Source organism: Struthio camelus, chromosome 6, assembly GCF_040807025.1.
Source record: "Struthio camelus isolate bStrCam1 chromosome 6, bStrCam1.hap1, whole genome shotgun sequence".
NCBI lineage: Eukaryota > Metazoa > Chordata > Aves > Struthioniformes > Struthionidae > Struthio > Struthio camelus.
The window spans coordinates 10,987,486-11,013,104 of NC_090947.1; the positions used below are offsets into that span (position 1 = coordinate 10,987,486).

At 45.9% G+C, this 25,619-nt stretch overlaps 1 protein-coding gene across 3 annotated transcripts in view; it reads left to right on the forward strand.

Moving 5' to 3' along the window:
* Nucleotides 1-313: 313 nt before the first annotated feature.
* The window catches only part of SATB2 (SATB homeobox 2), a 140,463-nt gene continuing 115,157 nt past the window's right edge, over nucleotides 314-25,619 (forward strand). The window contains exons 1-4 of one of the 3 annotated variants that reach the window (XM_068948224.1): nucleotides 314-564; nucleotides 1,493-1,571; nucleotides 5,153-5,371; nucleotides 25,340-25,516. In XM_068948224.1, coding sequence (XP_068804325.1) covers nucleotides 5,203-5,371; nucleotides 25,340-25,516 — 346 coding nt within the window. In that variant the 5' untranslated portion in view covers nucleotides 314-564; nucleotides 1,493-1,571; nucleotides 5,153-5,202. Of the gene's footprint in view, nucleotides 565-1,148; nucleotides 1,572-4,647; nucleotides 4,793-5,152; nucleotides 5,372-25,339; nucleotides 25,517-25,619 lie in introns of those variants that run through there. The other 2 variants (XM_068948223.1, XM_068948222.1) reach the window with 2 other exon arrangements.

Genomic DNA, 25,619 nt, shown 5'->3' on the forward strand with positions numbered 1-25,619 from the left:
ACCGCGGGCCCGGCTCGGGCCAGGCCGCGGAGCTCTGCCGCCCCTCGGAGGGGCCCCGCCGCGCCGGCCCCCGCCGCCGCCGGGCCCCGCGGGAGGCTGCCGGCCCCGCGGGAGGAAGCCGTGGGGATCCATCCGAGCAGGTCGGCCCGCCCCTCGGGGAAAGAGCGAGGCGAGGGGAGAGGGGCCGTGGTCAGCTGCGAGGGGCCCGCGGGGGCCCGGCCGCAGGGCAGCCGCGCACGGCCCGCGGAGCAGGAGGCGCGGGAGCGCGCGGCGGCGGCGCTGCCACCCTCCACTCCTCAAGCCCGTGCGGGAACGGAGCGGCCATCGCTTCAGTGCGTTTTGGCTATAAAGTGGTAGTTAATGAAAAACAAACCTTTCCAAGGAGGTATTTTTGTTTGTTTGTTTTGTTCCGAAAATTCTTTGGCAATCAACCACTTGAGGCGTCCATAAACTCCAGTAAAGGGGAGCGCTGGGGACTCGGAGCGCATCCACGCCTGCTCTCACCAGAGTACGCGAGAGCAGCAAATCCTCGCACTGGCATTCGCGTTAGAAGAAGAAAAAGAGGTTATTAATAATAATAATCAAAAAGATCTTGTGCTTTTTATAGCGAGATTGAGAACGGATGAGGGAAAGCGATGGGAAATAATCGCCTTTTTTTCCAGTGGAAATAGGGACAACATGTGAAAATAATGCACTGTAAAAAAGCATTTGTAATTTGAAACAGAAAGAAAAGGCTTTTATTGGGAAAAATATGTAAAAGAAAAACAAACATCATATATCATAAAATCTCTCTAAATTAAATGATGTTTACAAAACAGAAATTACCAACCAGCAAAATTTATACGCAGTCGGTTCAGTTTTAGATTCGGTTTTACTAACAAAACCTTTTGCTTCCGTGTCGAAATTTTAAAGTGATTACCGCTCATAATTTCAAAGTTACAATAAAGTTAGAGTATTTTATATAAGCGTTCAGTTTATAAAGAGGAATAAACATGTATGTGGCGATCGTAAGATTTCAGAGAACGCGCAAATGAAAAACAAGAGAAAAAAGATAATACTAGAGAAAAAAAGATAATAGTGCAAAGGATTCATTGCAAATAAAGCAATTGCTACATATATATTTAAATGTATTTAATTGTATGCATTATTCAAATGCCCTTCTGACTAGTTTAATAATTTAGAATCGATAGTTTTCCTAAAAACTTTATAAAATATTTACACTTAATAAAATATTAATCGATTAACAAGCCAGTTGTACTCGTACAGGAGCTTTACTAAAGTCCTGTAATCGTGCTGTTGCCACACGTCTCTGCTGTTAAGGAAAGGATCATTGACAAAATGTAAATGAAGATCTTCAGACGGTGGTGTTTATAAAATAGCTCATTAATGGGCTTGGATTGAATCTCTCCATCCATCCACATCATCAGATATAATAATAGTAACGAATCAGACAGGGAAGATCCTGGCTAAACCATTGGCATTTTTTTTCCAGAAGTACTGAAGTCCTAAATCACCAATTCTTCTAACTTTCTGGCCATTGATCCGCGGGAATTCGTAGTTCAACATCAAAGGTAAGAACAAAACATTATTCAATTATTCGATAGCTGGTGGAATACGTTAACTTCCCTTATGACCTGCTGCAGAGCTTTAGGAGATTAAGAACAAGGAAAAAGTTAAATTGGGCTATTTAAAAGAGAGAAACGCGAGTTCTTCGAACTTCCAGGCTTCTTTTTAAAAGAGAAAATAGGGAACGCGGCTGGCGGAGCTGCGCTCTGCCCTCCTCCGCGCAGGCGGCGGCTCCAGCGCCCCTCGGACAGCTCCTGCGAGCTGCCTGCCCGGCCGGCGGCGCCCCTCTCTGCCCCCGAGCCTCTTGCTGCCATGCGCCTCTTCCCCTGGGTGCCCCCAAGTTGAGGCGGAGACGGGACCTGGCTCCCACCCCTCCCTGGCCCGGGGCGAGGGTGGCACCTTGCCGAGGCTTTCGCGTCTACGCGCCGGGACGTGGCGGTGCCCCTTCCCCTTGGCCGGCGGGGGAGGGAGCGGCTCCTTCGGCGGGGCCGGCGCGCTGGGCTCGGCGCTCGGGCCGGGCCGGGTCGGAGCGAGGCGACTTTCTCTTACCCTGGCCAGGGATCCGCCGCTCCTCCCGGCCCCGCGTCCCGGGGCGGCCCCGAGCCGGCGGCCGCGGCCGCTCGGCAGCCCGCCCCGTCTCTCGGCACCGCGGCTCGTCCTGCCCCTGCGAGCCCGCGGCCGCCGCCTCCCGCCGCGGAGCGGGACCCCGCCGAGGCGGCCTGGGGCGCGGCGCTCCTGCTCGCCGATACCCTCCCGGCAGCCGCCGCCGCCGCCGCCGCTTGTGCGACCCGCCGCCTCCCGAGGGACCCGCCCGGGGGTGCGCGGGCCCCGCGGCCGCCCGCCGCGGCCGTCCCCCGGGAGCGCTCCCCGTGGCGGGGACCGGCGCGCCCCGGCGCTGTCCCCGCGGCTCGGCGGTGCCTCGCGGTCGGGGTCGCGGTCGGGGCTGGGGCCCGGGGCCGGGCGGCGGCAGCGGCGGCGGCAGCGGCGGCGGCAGGGGGCTCCGCTTTTTCTCACGGCCCCTCTTTTTTGACCCTCCGGCGCCACCGTAAAAGCCAGACATCTTAAGGGGGCCCTGCGGCGGCGGGGCGAGCGGGCGGCGGGGCGCGGCGACCTCCGGCGGGGCGCGCGCCCCCGCGGCGGGGAGCGCCCCGCGCCGCCGCCCGCCGCCCCGCGCCCGCCCGCCGGCCGCGCGCGCCCGCCGCCCCGCGCCGCGCCGCCTCCCCGCTCCACCTTAACGGGGCTCGCGCCGCCGCCGGGAGGCCGGTCCCGGGCGGGGACGGGGACGGGAGGGCTCGGCGGCGCGGGGCGCCGGCTCCGTCCCCAGCGCCCCCGGGGCGGCGCGGCCGCGGGGGCGGGCAGGGGGCGCTGCGGGCCCTCGGGGCCGCCGCCGGCCCGGTCCGGCCCGGCCCCCCGCGGCGCGGCCCGCCGGGCCTCGGCCCGCCGCGAGGGCAGGGCGGGGAGCGGCGGCGGGGAGGGCGGCGCGGGGCCGGTCCGCGGGGCGCGGCGCGGCTGCACCTTGCACCCGAGGGGGAGGCGCTCGCGGCGGCCCCGGCCCGTCCTCCGCGGGGCCCGATCCCGCCCCCCGCGACCGGCGCGCTCGGACTTCCCCGCCGACAGCGCGGGCGGCAGCCTCCGGGGCCCGGCCCCGCGCGGCAGTGCCCTACCCGGAGCTCCGCTACTAAATAATTTAGCAGCAGCAGCAGCAGCTCTTCCCGCCCGCCTCTCACCTCCTCCCGGCCCGACATCAATTATTCAGGGCCAGCCCGGCAGCCGCCTGGAGCCGGGCGCGGGGCGGAGGCGGCGGCGGGGCCCTGCCTGGGGCCGGGCCGGGCCAGCCGGCCGCTCTCGGCGCCCGGGCGAAGCGGCACCGGCCCTCGGGGCGCCCGCCCGCCGCGCTGGGAAAAGTTACTATCGCCTCGTCCCGGCGGGGAGAGGCAGCGGCAGGGTCCCCCGGGGCCGCGCCGGCCGCCTCGCACCGACCCGGGCGCCTGCACTGGATGCCGGTGGCAGCTTTGCTCCTCCCCGGTCGGTCCCGTCGCCCCAACTCCAGCAACCCCTCTTTTTTTTTTTTCCTCTCCCTCTTTCTTTCCCTTCTTTTCCCAGCTCCTCCTCCACCTCCTCTCCTTCCCCCTCGGCCCTCCCCCAGCCCGACTGCCCCTGTCCTTGCGCCCTTCTGCCCCGGCTCTCCTGCTGTCACCGCTAGCACCGCTTCGTCCTGCCGCGCTGCCCCCTCCCCACCAGCCTTCCCTCCCTCTCCCGCCGGTGCTGCGCCGCGCTCGCTTTCCGCGTGCGGCTGCGAGCTGTATTATTTATTCATTGGTGCTTAATTTCCTGCCAGGTGGGTCTCTGCCTCCCACCCTGTGCGCGCAGCGGTGCCGGCCGGAGCGGCGGCGGCTGCAGGCTGGGAGGGGGGAGGAGGTGGGCTGCTGCGCTCCCGTCTGCGCCCGATCCCCAGATAACACCGAGACTTTATTTTTGCGGGGGGGCGGGGAGGGGGAGGGCTGTCGGAGGCGAGGAGGGGTGGCGATGTTTGGGATGCACAGCCCTGGGACGGGAAAGCCGCGCAGACAGACAGGCAGACACACACACACACGCGCGCACACACACCAAATCTGAAACCAAGGACAACCCCAAAAAGGACTCACTTTGCCTTGATGACTCAACGCAACTAATAATCATTTCTCGGCTCTCTGTGGCGAGTCCCTCCTGCTGCTGCTGTTGCTGGCAGAGGAGGGAGAGATTGAAAGTGACACATCGGGGGCCGCCGCCGCCGCTTCCCCGCCGCCGCCGCGGAGCCCGGGAGAGCGGCCTCTGTGGGAGCGGCGCTCCCTCCTCTTCTCCGCCCCTGTCTCCCCCGGTATTGATTTTCTCTGCTGAAGGTGTGAGAAGTCGTCTCCCTCTCCCCCTCTCCTCCGCGCCGGAGCCGGCAGCCCCGCGGCTCCCCGCCCCCTCGCCCGTAGCTCCCCGCTCCGCGCCGCTCGCCACCCGGGACCTCCGGGAAGGGGCTCTGGCCCCCGCCGCCCCGCGCAGCGCGGGCAGCCGCCCCGGCCCCGGCGCCTCGGCACCCCAGGACGAGGGCAAGAAGGGGGCTGGGGGTGGGGGGAAGGAGTAGAAGGGAAGAAAGCGACGTGAAAGGAGGAAACAAGAAAACTTTCCACCCTGGATTCTCTACTTTTGATCCATGGACAGAGCCCAACTCAGCCAACTTACAGACAGACTATAAGCAGTAAGTACGGCGGCAGCTCCCGGGAGCCGCTCGCTGCAGGCTTCGCCGCCGGGAGCCGGCTACTTTGGCGACTGCACAGCTGGCCGGCGCGGGGGGGCGTGCGAGCGGGGCCGCCGGCCCGGCCCGGCCCGGCCGGCAGCCTCTGCCCCGCGGCCGCCGCCGGGGCGCAGCACCTGGCTGCGGCGGGTGGGCTGCCCGCCCGCGGGGGCCGGGGCGCAGCGCTGCCTGCCCCGCCGGGCCGGGCCGGGCCGGGCCGGGCGGCGGGACCTGCGCCGGGGGCCGCGGGCGGCCGCTCGCTGTCGCTGCGGGGGTCGCGGGCGGGGGCCGCGGCTGAAGCGCGCCTTGTTGCTCTCGCCCTAGGTCCCTGCTCCTTCTACTGCGAGCTGCCAGCGGGAGCCGCGTCGCCGAGCATGGAGCGGAGGAGCGAGAGCCCCTGCCTGCGGGACAGCCCCGACAGAGGCAGCGGCAGCCCCGACGTCAAGGGCCCCCCCCCCGGGAAGGTGGCCCGGCTGGAGCAGAACGGCAGCCCCATGGGCACCCGCGGGAGGCCCAACGGCGCCGTGAGCAAGCCCGTGGGAGGTAACGTGCGGCCGGGGCCGGGGCCGGGCGGCAGCGGCGGTGCTGGCGGGCTGCCGCCGTGCGCGGCTCGCTGGCCGTCTCGGGCCGCTCCTGGAAAGCGGCGAGCCGCTCAGCCCCGCGGCGGGGCGCAGGGCTCCGCGCTGCCTCCGGCAGCCCCGCGGCGGCAGCAGGCCCCGCTCGGCAGGAGGCGGCTCGCGAGGGCCGGGCCGCGTCCTCCGGGGCAGGGGGCAGCGGAGCAGAGGGGGCCCCGCGCGGCGGGGGAGCGCGGGGGCGGCGGGAGGCGGCGTGCCGCCGCGGGGAGCGCCTGCGGCCGTGCCCGCCGCAGCGCCGGCGCCTCCCGAGGGCGAGGCAGCGGCCAGCCCGGCGCTCCCTCCCGGGGGCTGCCGGCGAGGGGGCACGGCCGCTCCCCTAGGTGCGGGCAGCCTGGCTCGGTCCAGGAGTTTGGAAGACGTGAACTACGTTTGTAACACGTATCGCCAGGACTGCGAGAGTGGGGTCTCCTGGGCGGAAAAAGCGGCAGCGCGTGTGTTCGCGTTCGTAGCACTGTCTTTGCTGTTAATAACGTTTTGCAGCAGCAGCTATCTCTTTGTGGCAAAGGACAAGGCAAGACGCATGCAAGATTAACAGTTAGCTCTTTTGGCAAAATCATTGAGCGCTAGTTGGGCAGCATTCGTGCAGTTCTGTATGTCGAGCAGTGCTTTAACTTTCACGCGTACTTTGCTGTCTAGTTGCTCGTCGATTTTATGTCGTTAGAGCACGTTTAAGTGATACGTATGGTCGCCTGTTTTTTCTTCCAAGTAGCTAAACTTTTCAGTGACTTCACCTAAATGCCCTCTTTTTTCATCTTAACTCTGATGCTGTCGTGTTTAGTACGGTGTAGCTTCAGGTTTAGAAAAATATATTCAAAAATCTTGAAATTAGCTTGATGTTATGAGCAGACTAATGCCAGGAAGGCCACAAGTATCTTTACCTTTTTAAAAAATACCCAGCTCCTGTATTTGATTCAGAAATGTGCTCAGTGGTAATACACAAGTGTAGTTGTTTATACACAAAGAGTTTGTGTAAATGACATTTCAAGAGATACTTTGATATGGTCGTCACATGACTCTCTATTACGTGAGATTTATTTAGCGATTTCACCATTAGATGCTTGTTTTAGACCTCTTTGGCTCAATAGGCTTTCTAATTGCTGAAGTTTGCTAAGGGTCTGCAGATTTTGTTTCATTTTATTTTAAAAACATAGGATTCATTTATTTACCTAATGAAGGGTAAGAGATCTCACTAGTCTTTTATGTTTTTTGAATGACTTTTTTTTAAAACCTCTTATCTATGTTCTTCTAATGTAAGGAAAAGGAAGAAACAGCTTTGCAATGAAAGCTGTTTCCATTTAGAAATTAATGGAAAAGTAATTTATGGCATAATTGTAAAAATCAATTAGTTAATTTTTTAGAAAGTGCTAAAATAGTAATATATGCAGTTTTGGGTGCCTTTCTAGAGACTGAGGCATTATAGCTGCTTGATCTTGAAGAACAGGTTAGAGCTGGAGCTAAAGTCTTTTTCTTTAGAGAGTTATTGAAATATACTTTAAAGGAATGTTTTTGAATGTTTTGGAATATATATGTTGCTTTCTAATCGTAGCTGTGCTTAACTAAAAGAAATGCCCAGGCTTTTGTAATTATGTTGGTGCTTCAGATTGAATCTGGCCTGTTAAGGTACAGAAGATTTCTTACAGTTATGGCAAAGACTCTCGTTTCTGAAAGCAAACTTTTAAAAGCTTACACTTTTATTCATTTCTCTCTGGCTTGTTTATAAGGTTGGTGTAGACTGGAGTGTAAAAATGTGGGGGAATTGGAAACGCCAAAGTTTTTTTTTTTTTTTTTTTTTCCCCCTCTGGTGTTTTTTAAACAGTCTGAATCTCTTTGTTTTTAGGCTATTCATAATAAAGTTTGTTCATTACTCCTTATTGATACTGAAAGCAGGAAGAGAATTATTCTTGTCTGAATATTTATCTAAGTTCTATAAATACTCAATACTAAATTGGTTAAGGTAGATTTTTTTTAATAAGATAATGGTGCTGTTTAAAATTGATTTCATTTTTTTTTTCCTCCTGGAAATGCTCTCAGGATAAATCAACATAGCTAATTTTCAAATATTTTCTTTGTCTGCTCTTTTTAAGGTTTGATGTTTAAGAACCTGCGTGACCAAGCGTTCTTTCTCTGAACGCAAGTCACACTGCTTCTGGGTATTTCCAGGCTGCTGTATATTTGCAGTGAACACTCTAATGTTAGTGATTTTTTCACTTAAACTGTGAAATGTATGTATAAACATTTCTAGAAATACTTTTAATATATTGGCAAATTAGCATAAAAGTTCTCTTCAGTTAAATATTAATAAAGACTTTTCCAGTGTTGTTCATAGTACTTGATGAAAAGGAAACTATTGAAAGATGTGGTGTAGTGAAATGATATCTGAGACTTTAGTTGGCAGTCTTTGAGTTGATACTTATTTTTTAAGCTTAAAAGAAGTGCTAATATTTATAGAATGTGAATTTCATTCAGGAAAAATAAATGAAAAGCTTTGCCTAAACTAAAGACCATTTAGTTATGATTTTTTAAAATTCTCTGGGGTGTATGTAAAGATTTGAAACCAAAGATGGCCAGATGCTTGTAGTTCTTTTTTAAACTCACTTTCGGCCTTAGATATGAGAATGCTGAGATTTCTTCCTACTTATTATGTGCCTTTGTGGTATAGTAATGTGTGTTTCTGAGCAGTATCCCTGAGCACAGAGAAATAAAATGTCAAGTAGCTGGTGCTAAGACGAAACTGAGGCTCTTTAGTAACAAGTTTTGTAATCACAGTGTTTGCTACAGTTATTTTTACTGTGACTTCTCTGAGAAATAGAGAAATGTTGTCGTGATGTAGGTGTTTTTTAGCTTTCTCTCTAGATTTATGAGTGAAAAAGCATATTATAATAAGCTTTTGTAGTGCAGACGGAAAATCAATTGTTCTCGTGAGAAATTTTGCCTTATGACTCTCTCTCTTTTTTTTTTTTATTTTTTTATTCCTAGACTGAATATACATAATTCAAAGGGCTGTTACGGCAGCCATAATAAACTAGGGAAGGTCACAAAAAAGATAAACAGAGTCTTGAAGGTTGCATTTAATAGGATTTTAAAAGTTTAGGTACTATTTACAGTGCTGTTACCATCAGTCCAATGTGTTAGAGTCCAATTTTGTTTTGCTCTGACTAACCTAGTGCTTTCTGAAACATTTCAGCAGTTACCCAAAGAGTCTGTTTTAAAATTTGTATTTAATAAAGGACGAGTGCCCAGTTGTCTGAGTGGCAGCTTTTATAGAAGGTCTCTTGGAGGGGGGGGGGAAGCTAATATCTCTTTAAAAAACATATGAAGCCTGGGAGGGAGTTTAGAGCAAGCAAGAGCACTATGGTGTTGACAGCTTTATATCCCTGTTGGGTAACATTCACTTACTAGAATTGGCGTCTCCTCTCAGTTAGTAATTCACTCCATAAGGATAAAAAAAAAATATTTAAAAAAGGATGATTAATTGCTAGGAAACTTATAAACTTATATTTTCAAAAATTGTTGAGTAAAGCTCATGAAGCTATGTGTAAGTGGATATGCATATATTTGTATGCGTTTGTTTTGAAGAGCACAGCAAATAAGCCTCCAAAGTGCCTGAATGCAACTTAAAATGCCAGGATACTGAATGAGCTGTTCTGAAGTTTGGTTTTGCTGACCTAGAAATGTGAACCAAAATACAGCGAAGTAAAACATTCAAAATTTAGGCAGGAAATTATTGCATAAAATTTGTTGGTTAGATGAGTTTGACGCAGTCTGACAGCAGCAAACTTCCAGACAATTCAAGCTAAGTAGTATGATCAGTGTATTAATGTGTAGCTGTGGTTAATGTGCTTGTGTGAAGTCAGATGTACGAGAGATAAGGATGACTGCAGACTGCGGCTGCTAATTGCCGTGAGCCCTTTACAGTTTTCGCCGTCTCCTTAGGTGTGGCTCAGAAATCTGATTTAATATCTCTCAGAGGCAACCAAAATGCCAATCGAGGGTAGTTCAAGAGCTGTTTGCCAAAATCGGTTATAGCGGCTGCTGCAAAAGTGTCATAGGTTTTTGTTACCTTTTGTGTGTTTTTCAAGGATTGGAAGTACCTTACTGGAGAAGAGTGAAATCTACTTTTATACAGCCTGAGGTGTGCAGCTGAAGCAAACTTGCTCCTCTATTCTGAACTGTTAGGTAGGGTTAAGTCCCAAAAGAGGTCCTGAGAGCAGTAAGGAAGCATGTTTTAGTTGTCCTTATGAAGTGAGTAAAGTGAAAGGTTAAGTGTTACACAGTCTTCCTATCTAGATGAAGAATATCTTCTTGCTGCCTGAAAGAAGTATGTGAGTATTTGAAGAGCTGAGCATATCAACGTATAGGAGTTAGGAAAGCCGCAAATCCTTGTTAGTTGAGGAACCAGCAGTATGCGAGTCTGCGTTATGTTTTATCTGTTGCAGAATAGTTGGAAAATGCTGCCTTTTATTTTGATATAATTCAGTAGGCATTACAAAGAAATGTAAATTCTTGGATTTTAGGCATTTCTGATACATAACGAGGAAGAGACCTTTAATCTAACTTGAACAGTAAGAAGAGCAAGGCACTGATTTATTTTCCATGACTAATGGTTAAAAATAAGTTTCTGGGTTTTTTTGCTGATTTTTTTTTTTTTTTGCCTTTCCCAATCAGATTATGTCATGTAAATAGAAGAAACAGAACAGTCACTCCTGGAGGGTCATGTAGTGTATCATCTGTATTTTTGCTGAGGTAGAAAAATAGCCTTTCTTTGTGTGTTTTCAGTGCTTGGTCTGTTATTAAAATAAGGACACAGTTGGTTACAATATATATGCAATTGAACATACACATTAAACAGAATATAGGGTATCCACCCATTCAGTGACCTAGGCATAATTTGATGTTTAGAGTAATTTTGGAACTCTTAAGTTGCATCTGCAAAAAGCCACTGACAATTTTGAATTCAAGATTTAAGATTAGCTGTAATAAGATTTTATTTTATCTTTTTCCTGCAACAGTTCCTCAGTATTTAGAGCCACCTCCTCGCTTCCTCCGCTGCCCCATACGCGCGGCCAAGTTAGTTAGTAGATGCTATTATGCTCATCGTGAAGCAAAGGCAAAGAGAAAGAAACCAACATCTTTGGAAAAAATCAATGTTAATTCTTTTTTTTTTTCCCTTTATAAATTGGGTCTTGCCTTTTCTTATTTTCACTGGGACAGAACAAAGTAGATTTACTGCCAGTTATTTATAGGGCGTTTATTTGAGAACTCCTGTTGGGTTATTCTGTCAGTGACTCCCCAGAATTGTTTTTATGCCTGAAGAAAATGGCAAAATCATATTAAAAACTGTAAAGACACAGTGAGGGAACTTGCTTTCAAGAAATTAAATAGCCACATCTTTCTCATCCAGACATTAGATGAAGAATTCAAATATGGTCTAAGGAAGAAAAGCAATATTTAATTGTTATTGTTATGAATAAATACAAGGTGAGATTTAAAGATTTCTTTCCTAGATACTTAGTGTTAGGGTGCTTGGATATTCTATTTAAGTTATTTTACTGTACTGAATGTTTTATCTAGATTTAAAAGTAGAAGAAAACTAGCAAAATGGAATTGTAATAAAGTCATCAGGTGAACAGGCAACTATGTCATACTTAAAGTTTCTATTTTGTAGCACAGCCTTTCAGATGATATCAGTTACCTTAAAATACCTTGAAAATGTGTTTTTTGGCTTTAATGCTGTTGACAGAGACACTAGTCTGAATATTTATTTTTGAAGTTACCTACTTTTATTACTGTTTTTCTTAAAGTTGTCTGCGTGGAATGGGTGGGAAAAGGGCCCCGACAATGTTGTGGAGCTTAAGTAAAATACTTGAACCAGTAAGATTTTTGCCACTCACGTTGACATGGAAGATGGTAATACAATATGACATCTAGGTGTTGTAAAATGAAGGCTGTTTTACTGCAGTCATGTATTTATATTTGTAAAACATCTGTGTGACCTGCTATGGAAAACTCTTAATTTTTGTGACTGAGCAGCCCCCCACCCTCTTTTAAATCTTATTTTCAACTTTTTGAAATAACTGAAAATTGGTAAAGCTTAGGAAAATTTTGTTTCTAATCCCAAATTGTGAAGCATAGATAAATTAGCCCTTCAATTACCGCCTCCCATCCCAATACGGTTAAATTAGTAACTATTGCTGTGTTTTAGGATGAGAGGCCCAGTTTTTCAAGGTATTAAGTATTACCAGCTCCCTTTGAATTGATGCCGTCAGGGTTTGTTCAAGATAACCTGTGGCTGCTTCAGGCTCCCTGTAAGGACTGAACAAGCGCGTTCTCCTTTGGAAGCACAGAGTAGTTGTTGAGAACAAACCGGTGTGTTGAATGATGAATCAATGTCTTTTTTTATCTTTGAAAAAAATTGTCTTACAGTAATTTGTGCTTACTGTATCAAATGCACTGGGTCAGATGCACTGAGCCACGCGATGATAGGTGTCTCTAAAGCTGATATAAGAAATAAAGTCGCAACGGACAAAAGCCAGCTGAGTATTTGATGGCCTCTGGGCATATTTTCTAGCCTCTAGCCACGCTAAAAGCATTGCCCTCCAACAAGCTTAGTGTTTGCTGCAGAAAGCTCATCGATTCCTATCTTCTTTGGGTTACATACAGATGAGTTTAAATTGATTAGCGGTGTAAAAGACAGAAACTGCGTTTTCTTCTATAATTTGCGAAGAATTGTTAGCCCATTTAGTTGAGGTTCTTCTGGCCATGCACAAAGCGTTGACTGCTTTAATGTGTGATACGCTGTCTGCCCGCAAGTGACAACGTCGATACTGTTACAGTTCAACAGCTACATTTTTTTTTTCAAAAAGTTCCTACGCTTTGTACAAAAGCACATTGTAGCTATTATGTGTACTTTGTCTCTTGTCTTCGTTTGCATTGATTCAAGTATTAATAAGGGGAAAATATTTCATTCCATTTTCCAATTTTATTTCCCTTACTACGGATAATTTTTTTTAGCAGAAACTAGTATTTTAATAATTTTTTCCTTTAAATACCTGTAGAAGCTCTGGTAGTATCCTCCGAAGATTTAAAGGAGTTATCTTAAATGCATTCCTCAAAGCTGAATTAATCCTATTTACAAATATACCAAGGTGTCAGCGTTTGTCTGTTAGCAATACATTTATATTTAGCGCTGCTGATGTTATGAAATCTTTATGAGTAATGTTTGGAAGGCTATTCTCCCCCTCATTTTCTTCTTTTTAAGTGCAATTGTTACTCTGATTTTTAAGGTAGATGTGAACACTGCTGCTGCTAGTATATGAAGACTTCTGTAAAATCTTTCAGGAAGCTTTTTTGCTTGGAACAAGGCTACACAAGTAATTTACAGGATTGCGTAAAATTGACTGTGAGCGCTGCATTGCTTGTATCTTAATCTGGATGCTAGGGGAGAGATTGCATGTCTGAATTCAAGATATTTTTTAAATTTCCTGTCAAATGCTAAATGATTATTGGAGTTATATGCAGAAACATTAGGAAAAAGATAGGATGATCATAATTTGTATAAGCTTTATGAAATTTCTAAGGGAACAGCAAGAGCTTGAAAAATGAGACAGGTAGCTCTGGATAAGAATTTAAGCATAGAGAGATACCTGGCTAATAGTCTAAACCTTGTTAGTTATTTTGCTTTAACCGATTTTCCTGTATCAGAGGGGCATTCGGTACTAAACAGTCTGAGCACAACCGTAAGTTGTTAGTAGCAGTGCCAGCAAGGTAAAAAGGCTCAGAAGAAGTTTAATAAAAATAACCTGTCAGACTGTATTTTATATGAAGCTGAGGCACCCATGAGAGAACCGTACACCCACTGCGTTTTCAAAGTGTGGTAGAAATGTCTCCCACTTGAATATGCTCCCTTCTTATTTTTTCCGTAAAGACGAGCGCTGAGATGCAAAGACGCTCTACCAACAGTAAACCTTTTAAAAAGTACGAAATCTGGCAAGAAACGTTGAGGGCAGTTTCTTGCATCAGAAACACGATTTGCATCCCTGCCTACAACCACAAGGTTACCTTCTTTCTCTTTCTTTCTCTTGCTTTTTTTTTTTTTAAAATAATTTTAAAGATGTTCTATTTATATTTGTATAGTGTTGAAAAGTGACTGGATTACTCTGTCTTTACTTGTGTATCGCCTACTCTTCACTCTCTAGAAGTTGCTGACTTTGTCTATATTTGGACTGAAACTTCAGATAAGTGAGGAAACTTAAATAAAATACCATCCTAGTAATCTAAACTCACGGAGAGAGTTTTGTCATAAATTTAGCTGACGGGCATATATTGGAAACGAAGCATGTCGTTTTCAAAACGATAACCAGACTATCCAAAGTAATATAAATTCATATTTTGAGCATATTTTGGTTTATATGCATTTCCATTATTTATATATTAAAATTAGATGTGCGCAATTTCCAGCCTTATATTTTTGAATGGTTATTAAGAAATGCAGTTTTAAATTATGAGTTATACAATACTTTGGAGTAAAAGGTGCTTTTCATAATGTCTTTTCCCAACTTACAAATAACTTTTTTGCCATAACACAAACATGCTAGCAGAGCAACATGATAGATGTCTCTTTAAGTATCGTAGTAAAAGAAAATGACTTGTATTCTGAGGCTGTGGATAGTTTATGTTGTTTTGGACCCATTTCCCAAGCAGTGATCGAAAACAGATTACAATAACAATTATACAGTCAGAAGATGCAATATCCATTTCTGCTTTAATTGAGTGAAAGAATAATAAAAACATCATTAAGAAAAATGAGGTGGACCTGTCATACACTCTACCAATTTTTAGACTTGGAGAAAATGCAGAGTAACAGAAGTGTGGGCTTTTTTTGGTTGCTTTAGCTGAAAGTCTGGATAGTAGACTTCACACAGGCTGTTATGAGCAAATCTGCAGTTAGTAGGTGTATTGCTTGACAGTAAAGCTCAAGCTAGGCATTATCTGAGTGCTCGGTTTGCCTTAATAAAGAATGTACTGTTTCTGTCACTGGTTTGAGCCTTCCTTATTGTATGAGTATGATCATAGCGTCATACTGATCTGACATGAAGACAAGTTCAGAGAATGCTTTCACAGAGGCACAAAATGGTTGAGGCTGGCAGACACCTCTGGAGATCCTGTGGTCCAACCCCTCTGCTCAGGCAGGGTCAGCTAGAGCACGTTGCCCAGGACTGTGGCCTGTCAGGGTTTGGGTATCTCCAAGGATGGGGATTCTGGGCAACCCGTGAACAGGTAGGCAATGGTAAGGAAGACTTCTTACTCCTTTCAAAATAAAGTGCTGTGCTACTTCAGGGGAAATTTTCTACTGTGCTTTATTCCAGCTCTTCGCTCTCCCAGTCTGCGGACTTGTGTACCAATAAAAGTACTCAGTCTCTTAAACTACCAGTAGCTGGGACAGACTCTTCTGTGACTGTTTACCAGTGTGCCATCTTGGTCTTCTGACTAAAGCCTTGTACACAGAACGGCTCTGTGCTGGGCAGCAAACTTAAGCTGTGTTGCCCTTGTAAAAGGACCTAATTCCAGTCCAAGGCCTTAGGCTGAGGGAACCCGACTCTCCCATTCCTCAAGAGCTGCGTCCTAGAGCTGTAAAAAAAACCTGTCGTTTCAGCTGTACGTTATGTGGAAAGAGAGATCCTCTCTACGGTAGCCTTGGCTCTAGTCATGTACCGTACAGCTTTATAAATCAACGTTTGGAATGGCATCCGGAAGTGAATTGGGAGCCAGTTCAGCCTTTGGAGAACAGATGTAATCTGCTTTCTTTGGCTAACACCTCTAAGCGAGCAAGCAAGCACATGCGTTTTGCACTAGCTGAAGTATCTGATTCTCCAGGGTAGCTCTGTGTATACAGCGCTGTAGCAGTTCAAAGCCTGCTGAACCCCAAAAGCATGGATTGCTGACTCTTAGCAAGAGAACCCATGCACAGTAGGGCTGCCTTACAGGGTCCTTTCCGCTCTCTCCCCCAAAATATTCCTCACTGGCTAAACAAAATAAGTGTACTGTGCATACTTGAGGAACAGATGGTACCTCTTAACTCTTGTTCCTAGATAGACCTCATGACTTCTTTGGTTAAGATGTGGCAGTTATAAGGAACTTGGATTAATGTGACCAACTAGCTGATAAAAGTGAATGTTCCTAGTAGTGTTTTAAATGGATAGCTGGCAAATGTGTGACATCACCTTTGTGAAAAGGTGGAATACTTTCCCACTCTCTTTATCTTTCCTCCTTGAGAAAGGAGGAACTTGAGAGAATGCCTCTCAAAAGTAGTGTTCTCTCTGCAGGGGCAGGAGGATTTGAAGTTGTAAGCTGAGGTGCAGCCCAGGTGCTGGTTCCTGATCTGTAGTGTGGTAGGTCATGAGTGCAGGCTGTCTAGCAACTTTCTGCATATGCAGTGGAGGAAGCTTGTTGCCTTCTAGAGAAGGGAATGACCAAACAGCTCCTCTTCTTGATTGTGGGATTTCTCCTCTACTCATTTTTCCTGAAGATCCGAGGAAGAATTTTGTGGTCCCTTTATACTAGAAAAATACCATCTATTATTAATTATACTGCCAGAACAGTAGCTGAACCCTTGCTGAAAGCATAGCAGGGTGAAGGGCTCCATCAGTAACCGCTGAGTTTCGTTGCGGTTATTCTGAGGCAATGTTTGATGTGGTTTGTCCTACCTTGTACTTTCTGCTGACTTATGCCCATAACCAGTTCTGCCATATCTGTTAACGCTGTAGCTTAGAAATGAATTTCTTTAATGCAGCCAGGATTAATCTGTCTAAAAGGCATGAGGGAAAGGGGCAAAGATTACAGATCCGCTGGGCTCATCTTGCAGCTGGAGCCTGCGATTGGGCTTGAGCAGAGAGATGTCGCTGTATTAGTTATTTTAGACTCTCAGTAAGCTATTTATCTGGTAACATGAAGGAGGGGTGACACTGTTTCTGCTTTTTCTTGCCAGAGGGTGGTTCCCAGAGGAATGGACAGCAAGGAGAAAAGAGCTTACTGGTGGGTCCCAATGGAGATCCCAAAACAGGCCTGAGTGTGGTAGGCAGCTCTTCTCCAGAGCTAAAACCTCAAACCAGCTAAGAAAGCTTTCCTGTTACATTCCAGGGGACTTACTCCAGCACCAGGAGACTAGTTAATAGAACTTTCATTAAAATGCTTTTGCTAGAAGATGGTTTTTGCTTTAAAAATTACATAATATGGTGGCATCTGCTAGCACCACCAAAGTTAGGGGCTTATTAGTGGTTCCAGTTTTCAGGACTTTAAAATGTTGATCATTAAAATTAATTCTGGGTGGAATTTGGCGTAGATAATCTTAGCCCCTTAGGCAATTTTTGTTATGCAGCTAAGAAAAAAACAACAGAAAGCAATCCCCCAAACCAAAAACCCTCTCAAACCCTAAACTTGTTTTTAAGTTACAGGAACCAAAACCTAAAACTTATAGGAAATTAATAGCTTAAGATGACTTTTTTAAAAAATACCAATTTAATTTGAAAGGGTTTCCTTGACTGGTTTTGAGTGAAATCTTAGTATATTTTCCATTAGTTCATATTGTAAAGTACTGCTGTGGGGTATTTTTTTCTTCTTCTTTTTTTTTTTTTTAACTGGGGAACAAGTTGAAATAGCTCAACTGTTTTATTTAGGAAAACGTAGCTATAGTATGCTCATGTTTGCCTTTTAATATGCATTGGAAGGGCTGTATATGGTCCTTGGTGTGCGCATGGGACTGCGCTGACAAGCATATTGGCGTGTTTGTGGGGCTTTGACTGGCAGCGGAAGTAATGCCTTCCGCTGGAGTAACAGTGAGGGCTGTTTGTGCTGTCCCGGGCTCCCTTAAAACCGTATTTTGAAGCCTGGGTTATCACTCTTGCTTTCTGCACGTTTAGGTGGCTTTGGGGGAGAGCCGGAAGCGCTTTATTCTCCTGTGTAGTTGCTCCCGCCTGCTCCTGACGGCCCTGCGCGTGGCTTTGCCTGGGCTCCCGGCGAGGAGAGGACGTGCGCAAAACCCTGCGTTGGAACTGAAGCGGCTGCTCTCTTTCCTGCCCTTTTAACCCAACCAGCGTGGAAGATTCAAAGTTTAGGCTGAATTGGTGTAGCTAGTTTAGCAAAAGGAGTTAGTTGTCAGAAGCAGCTGACCCAGTTTCCCCAGCAAAAGGCCTCATCTCCCAGGAGTAGCACTTCTCTCCCAGGCATGCAGCAGGAGAGCGCGCGTTGGGGGCAAATACCTCATGTACTGCTTTATTTCTCTTTTTTGTTAGTGTGAGCCCACGATCTGAATTTTACTTTTCTTTTATATGGTCTTTTGAGAAACTCAAGTGTTATCGAATGAAATTAGGAGTTTAATAATATGTTTCTGCAATGGGCTGGTGGCCTGGAACGCGTTCTGTGAAATGGTAAAGCAGTGTTTCCCTTTGGAGACGGATTCTTTGGCTAGTTAAGCTGTCAGAAGCAGGGGACATCTGCAGGGACGTTAGTGACTTCTTTACCAAATTTCCTGAGATCTGGGATAGTGGTGATGGTTGGGAGATCGAAGCCACAGAAAGGTCTGGAAGCTGAAGAAGGATGTAAATAATATCTTGTGGTTTGCATTCACCATTGGCTAAAATATAATATGCAGACATGCATTTCCTGCCTACAGATTTATTGACTATTTAGAGCCAGAAAAAATAACTGAGAAGGAGGAGAAAGGTATTGTCCTTACTTTATTTCCTCTGGTCCTCCTTAGAAATCCATTACAATGTACTATTACTTAAAATGATTTTTTTATTTGTTTCTTTGGCAAACATTGTATTAAAATCATCTGTGGCCTGAAACCTTCTTTACTAAATTGCATCCTGGAACACATTATTTGCAAGAGGCTTATAAACCCTTGAGGAGAAGGAGTTTAACAGCACCACATTGCTGGCTGCGTACACAATCAGATATCTCGCGTTTTGTCTAAAACAAGCTGGAGATCAATGGATTAGCAGAAAGTAAGGTTCTTATTTTTAAACAAAACTTTTTTTGCTGTAATAAGTTGGGGGTTTTTGTTTGTTTGTTTTTTGATAGGATTGTACTGTTGTAACGATCCTGCTACGGTGTCCTATGTTTGACAGAGAGATTTCCCCTTGGCCTCCTGTCAGCGTGTACGTACAGCTCTCTTCACATGGTTCCCAGTGCTTAGTGACAAACAACTGCACAGTAATTCCTCCAGTCCCCAGTAAAAAGATTTACAGTGAACAAATTTGCAGCCTCATAACAAGACTGTTGTAAGTTGGTGCTTGTACATAAAAGGCTGAAATACAGCCCATGTACCCAGACCAAGCGTTTATTGTAAACAAGTTATGTGCCAACAGCTTATATTCTGTCTCATTTAATTATATTTAAAAGTTACGGGTAGCTTGACAGCGGGTGTGAAAGGACATGGCTAACACCTGCTGAAGTGCCTGAGCTCTGTCTCATCTCCCTCTTCCCTAACCTGCACAGACTCGGGCTGAACCTAGGACTTGTTTCAAGCCTGATCCTTCGTGGGCATGAGTAGTAATATATGTGTGGCACCGTGGAAAATGGCAGTATAATTGTATCTATTCAGCCTGCCATTACGTACCCTGTATTCACAGTCCTTAATTGGACTCTGCAGGATTTTTTGGGTAAGATCTCACATCATCGCTAGCTAGAGCTGTGCTGCGATTTAAATAAAAGCGGTGCTGAGATCAGAACAAAAATTTTTTTCAAATACTTGTTGGTTTCCCTCCTCTCAGAAAAAAGCTTTTAGGAATGCTGTTGATCTTTTCCATTATAAATTTATCTCCTCTCATTATATGTCTCTTCAGCTAGTAGACTCTCAAATAGCTATCTCCTGATTATTAACATATGCACTAGATTTTCATTTCTGATCACTTCAGAGTCTGCAGTTTGCACTCTTTTGAAGCCATGCCCTCCTGCAGCTCCACTCTTCTGTTGTTGTGTTTGGTGTTGTGCTTGGTGGTGGCGGCGGCGTTCTGCTTTTCAGAAAGAAATGATGGATTTACGTAGCAGTAGGATGTGGGATGGATGTCTTAGATGCAGAAGTTCAGGTGCTCCTGAAGAACCGAGAGCTGTCAAAGTTAATTGTTTTCTGCCTTTTCAGTTAGAGGTGCAAGACATGAGGAGAGCAGGCAAACCTCTCTAGTGCTGGCTGGATGTTGATTTATCTCTCTTAAAACAGCTTTCTCAATTTAGGTTCAGCTTTCACATTTGTTTAAAAGAAAAAGGAGGAGAGTTAAACAGCAAATTGGTATATTTAAGGTCAGCTCTATTATAGCACAGACAGAAAGTGAACGTGACTTTAAACAAAATAAATGGACTGCTTTCCCGTCACTGCCTTTGCTGAATGAAGTGCTGTCACCTAAATCATAAAACAGAAGCCCATTAGATATAGGGAGTGTTTGTAGTTTGATTGCTTCCCATGGTTAATGTCGGTTGTGTAAGCATGTTTTATCGTTAACTATGTGGAATCTTTATCCAGGTAGTTTCGTTAAGATGACCTATGCTTTGCAGATAAAGCTGCGTAGTCTCTGTCGCCGGGTAAGAGCCGCAAGCTTGGAAGTCCCGCTGAAGTTGCTAGTAATGCCGTATTTTGAAGGCGTTCAGGATTGACTCTCCTTGCAGATCAAGTGCAATCTTAAAATGCATTTGACAGTCAGAGATGGGGAATAATGTGTACTTTTAGCAGCTAGATTTTTTTAGTCATCTTAGCTTCCTCTACTGGTTTGATTATTTCTTTTTTGGCCTTTTTTTTTTTTTAAACACATTGAACTTGAAGGTGTGTGGGGGAATAAACATTTGTGGATTCTGTTTGCTTTTCCTAGACTTGAGGGTTTTTTAACTCTGCATTGGCAAAGACTAGCTTACAGAATGACCCATGTTACAATCTCAGCTAGGGAAAATGTTTTCTGCTTGCAGTAATGAAGAGTTTTCAGTAGTTTGTGAATTGTCAAATAAATGCCCTGGTTTCTGAACTTTCAGCCATAGAAATTGCTTTGTCTGTGAGAGAGACTACTCGGGGGTGTGTGTGTGTGTGTGTGGGTGTGTGTGTGTGTGTGTGTGTGTGTTGTTTAAAAAAACAAACAAAAAACCCCAAACCCAAAGCACAACAGCAACAACAAAAACTTTGTTTTTCACTTTCTTCATTTGATAAAAATCTCTCCACTCTAGAATGATTTCCTTTGGGTTTGACACCACCATTTGATCTCAGTTTTTAATAATTTTGGTGGGTTTCACTCCCAGAAGAAAACATGCTTGTGCTATGAAGTATTCCCACTAGAAATCTGGGAAGTCTTAAAGCCTCATGTTACTCAGGGCTGAGAACTGGCCTCTTTATTAATTCCCTGCTAGACAACCCCTGTACAGTAAATCTTTCCATAACACCATGCTGCTGAAATTAATCAAGCTGATGTTTGGAAATTGTTCAAATTAGATTAAATTAAATAACACCTAGACGGGGCTGAAAACTTGTGCTGATGGAAAGAGATTTTAATCTAAAAAGACACAAATTTTATTGGTGCCTCTTTTCATTGGTTGGTCTTCATATTATACTTATTAGGACAAACAAGCCCTGCTTCCTATCTAATGGGTTGGAGAGGTGGGTGGCTGTGATACTGTTTAGCCTCTTCCTCAGCTTTCTGTATCCCTTCTTCTTTGATTTTTAGGGGCCAAGACTATGGTGCTAGTATGGAAGTGGATAATGCCAAGAAGTTCAGTGCTGATAGTTTCAGGTTAATTACTTGCTTTAAAGCGTGCCCTGCGCAAAGTATCATTTGAAAATGAGCAAAAGAAATAGTACAGGACTTCTTAAATATCTGCCCTGTCTTCTCCTTCTAGTCATAAGAAATGTGCAACTTTTACTTGTAAATCTTTCAGTCAAAAGCACTGTTCCGGGAGCGGCATCGCTTGAGTTTGATCATTCTTTTAATTGGCTTCAAGTGTTTGAATGCTGTATGCAGAGGAGTGGGCAGAGTTTTCATTTCTTGAATGAAATGTTTGTTTCCTTTTTCCCTTGCTTTCAAGAATGAATTGCTCCCTAGTAGAATAAATCTATAGAATGAGCTGGGCAAGGAGAAGAAAGTGTGTATTTGGACACAAGCCTCTTGGGTATATATTTAGTTTCTCTGCATCTCAGAAGAGTCTCAGCAAAAATGCAGCTATGTTTACAAAGCCTTCTCTGTACGCAGCATTTTTCCCATGAAAGCAACAGTGGAGGTTAAGTCTCATCTTGGATTTGCTTTAAAAATACATGTTGCACAGAGATACCGGTCACCGCTAAGCATTCTGCTCTTCTGGGGAAGAGTCATAACGGTTTGTCTCTGTTCTCCTCCATGGATTATGAGGAATTCTTGCTGTGCATAGGTGTTCTTGTAAAAGCTTTTGTGTGGGTCTTGCTTTATGTTCCCCTAACATTTTATGGAGATGCTCCCTGTGTGGGGTCAAAGCATTGTCAGAAGCAGTGAGATGCTTTTATAAGTCAATGAAATAAATTAGCAGCAAGGAAAAAGTCTTTTGGTTAGTTTGTGATGATTATTAATGTTTTGTGTGCATTTCAGCATTGTGCTCAGCCTTTAAGGAAACAAAATGTGTCCTTTTTAGCCCTCAGACTACCCCTTGATTTCTCCGTGAGTGAAAATCAGTGCAGTATGTCATCTGCCATGAGCTATAGAGCAGTATTCATTGAAGCATCTCTCTGAAACTGGGAGAGCAAACGCACAGACGCTGTGGGGGATCTAGGCGCTTTTGTGGGAATATACATGGGAGAGAGAGGAGGACAGTAGTTCTGGCTGCTCAGGCGTTAGGGAAAGAGCTGCGGAGTTTCAGGATTTATGGGTCAGGCTTGGCTTGTGTTGCTGTAGCACTGCCTGCAGGACTTCATTAGTGATGCTTGGGCTCTTGCTCTCTTGAGTATTGCTGTAAATTCTCCAACTGGAATGACAGTGAGCACTGACTAACTTGCATTGCTCTTCTGCAAGGTCCCTGTAGTGGGGTGGAGGTGTAATATATGTATCTAGGAGCAAGACGCTGTGTATATCAGTGTGTGAAAACTGCGTTGGCTTTAGGCTGCATATGTTTTTTTTTTTTCTTTTGAATTTTAATGTACTGAAAGAATGTTAATTTATTTTCAGATAACGTCACGAAACAGGGAAGTTTGAGGTAATAAATCTATCGGAGAAATTATAGCTTTACTCTCTCCAATGTGAAATAGAGGGCAAAGCAGATGGAACTTCCTTGGAGTGAGATTTAATTTTAAAGAAGTTGGATTACTGTTGTTTTTTAGTGAAGTAGGTTTGGTATTAAGATTCCAGAAGCTATAGCGAGAGGCCTCCAAGTATGTTAATAATGGCAGATGTTGTAACCTGTCCTTTGCTCTCTGTTTTCAAGGTACTAATAGCAGCTTATCATCACCTGTGCTGGGTCACAGAGCTCAGAGATGTTCTTGCAAAAACTGTTCCTGGAGCAGAGGCCCTGCAAGCATGGGCAGCAGGAAGGGACCATTTAGAAAGTCATTGCAGGCAAGGGTCCTGCGAGTCCTTCGTGCTGTCCACAAAGTGAAATCGTGAACGGCATCAGTTCTAGCTTGGAGATGCTTTTAGTACCAAGACACCAAAGGATGGCATAAACTGTGCGGAGAATAGGTGCAGCTTCTGTGTTGAAAGGTGGGAAGACAGTTCTGTCACAGGAGAAGCATCCAGCAGGAGGGTAAAAGATGCTGTGGCATCCCTGTCATCAGCTTGCGTTCACCCGCTTACGCTGGCTTGCCAAAATGTCGTTTACGCAACCAGTAACAGCCTCGGCATTTGGCAAATTGTCTTAATCTTTTGTTGAGAAATTAATAGCCCCATCAAAAGCGCTGTGACAAGCTGTACGTTGGACGGCAAGTTTGTCACTGACAGAGGTTAAATTTCGTTTTACCTAGTTAAGTGGTATATGAACAAATAGGATTCATTTTTTTTTCTTGGAAGGGGACAGGGATTTTGTCACTGACTTCAGTGGGAAGCTGAAGGGACTTCAGGAGCAGCTTTACGCTGTCTTTCCGGGAAAGCACCCAGAGATTTTCTTTCACTGCGTGTTCTTGAGGGTGTCAGAATTTGGCTGCTTGAACTTGCAAAATGCATCGGTTTAGCCCAGAATCAAGCAGCAAAAAGGGAGCGGCATCAGTATGATGCCATAACCTACTTACACAGTGTTTCAGCGTGCGCTCCAAAACAAAGACCTGAAACGTATCAACCGGGTATGGAGGCTCGTACCTGCTGCTGCTGAGACGCGGTCCCAGAGCCAGCCTGGGAGCCGCTCCGTGCCAGATATATCACTGAGGGAGAACTGCATGTCCGAAAAGGGATTTTGGCGTACATCTAGTCTCTGCAAGTTCAAGAGAGGAGGATTTAAGTCCCTTAGCAGTTGCTGCTAGTGTGACAGCATCTGTTTCAGGGCAGGGTGCCTCCTCTGAGAGGAGTGAGCGTTTGTTTGTAGGTATTGAAGCTGCTGATAGTAGAAAATCTTCAAGTTAGTTAACAGACTTTGTACAGAAAGAGAACTGAAATGTGGTTTTCTCCTTTTTTTCCCATAAAGTGGTGCCCAATCCAGGAATACAGTGATTTGTGTCTGCCCTTACAGAAATATACGCAATTATTCATAGTTATTATCTTTCAGAAGTGCTTATATTTAATTTCAAAGAACAGGAGCGAGAGGTAAACTTTCTAGCAGTATTACAAGCCCTAGACAGTGCACATGGCGAAAAGCTTCAGACGGAGATTTGACTTTGCCCCCATACTTCTAGCACATCTAGAGGCTAACAAATTGTATGTAGCCAATTAATACATTTCTGTTACTGGAGATAGTCGGGGGTTGGCAAAGGAGGAACCGTTAAAACATGGCCTACAGCAAGTGATGGAAATGAAAATTTGGTGCCAGCAGGTTTGTGTGTGCTCCGTTTCCCTTCACGCACGCGCTCAGGGGAGTGCAGTAAGGCCTGCTCCAGTCAACTGGCTTGTTTCTGTACTGCTTTAAGGTTGAATCTCTTTAGTTTGTGCCCCACAATTTGTTGCCATAGATCAAGTTGATCCTGTAACCACAAAAGTAAATTTAAAATAAAGCAGAAGAAAATTGATTCCAGACCACCCCTGGAGTTTTTCCCTCTGGTGGTTCCTCTCTCGGGACTGCTCCGTTCTCATCTGTGATCCTCTTTCTGAGAGAGCTGTTCTCACTCTCTTCATACATACGTGGGAGAACAGCCACTAGCCTCCCTGGGTCAGCAGGACCATCAGCTGCCGACAGCACAAGATTATCATTGCTTTCAGCAAGATGTGTGCAAAAGTATTCTCCTTGCACAATGAGAAAACCGGCTATGGGCTAGAAACGGGCAAATTACACTATCCCACCCAAGAGCTACGTATGGGACTAGTCGCTGTTGATAGCCCCATACCATTTGCTGGGCAGAGAGGAGCAGAAGTGGTGTTTGTGTGTGTCAGGTTTTCGTGTGCCTGAATGTGGGGAAGCCCTGACCTGAAAGAATAGGGAAATTCATGGAACTGTAGAAAACTTCTGAAATGTTGAAAAGGTCTTGTTAAGAAATTTTGTTCGTGCTCATGCTGACTGTGATTTTCTTCCTGTACTGTATTCTCTGGAGCTTTTAGTGTGGTTTTTAAATGAGTCAAGTGATGAGACTTCAATGTTTCCCTTGGAAAGAAAACAAAAGCTATCCCCACAGGGAAGAAAGGCAGATCTCCACTAAAATTAGCCTTCTAGGAGGTGTTTTAATTTACAGTTGTAATTGGAGATGTATGACACACTTCTTGTTCCTTTCTTACTGATGTTTTTTTTGAATCTTTTTCTCATCTAGGTTTGATGATTCCCGTCTTTTGTGTGGTGGAGCAGTCAGATGCCTCTCTTGAATACGATAATCGAGAAGAGCATGCTGAGTTCGTTCTGGTTCGCAAAGATGTGCTCTTTAGCCAGCTGGTGGAGACAGCGCTCCTGGCTCTGGGGTATTCCCACAGTTCTGCAGCTCAGGCACAAGGTATTCAATAATGTTCTTTCCCCCTTCTCTGCACTGGCAGAAGAGAGCACCTGAGATTGTGCTGTGCGAGGACAAGGCAAGAAAATTGGGGCCAAGTCTTGGA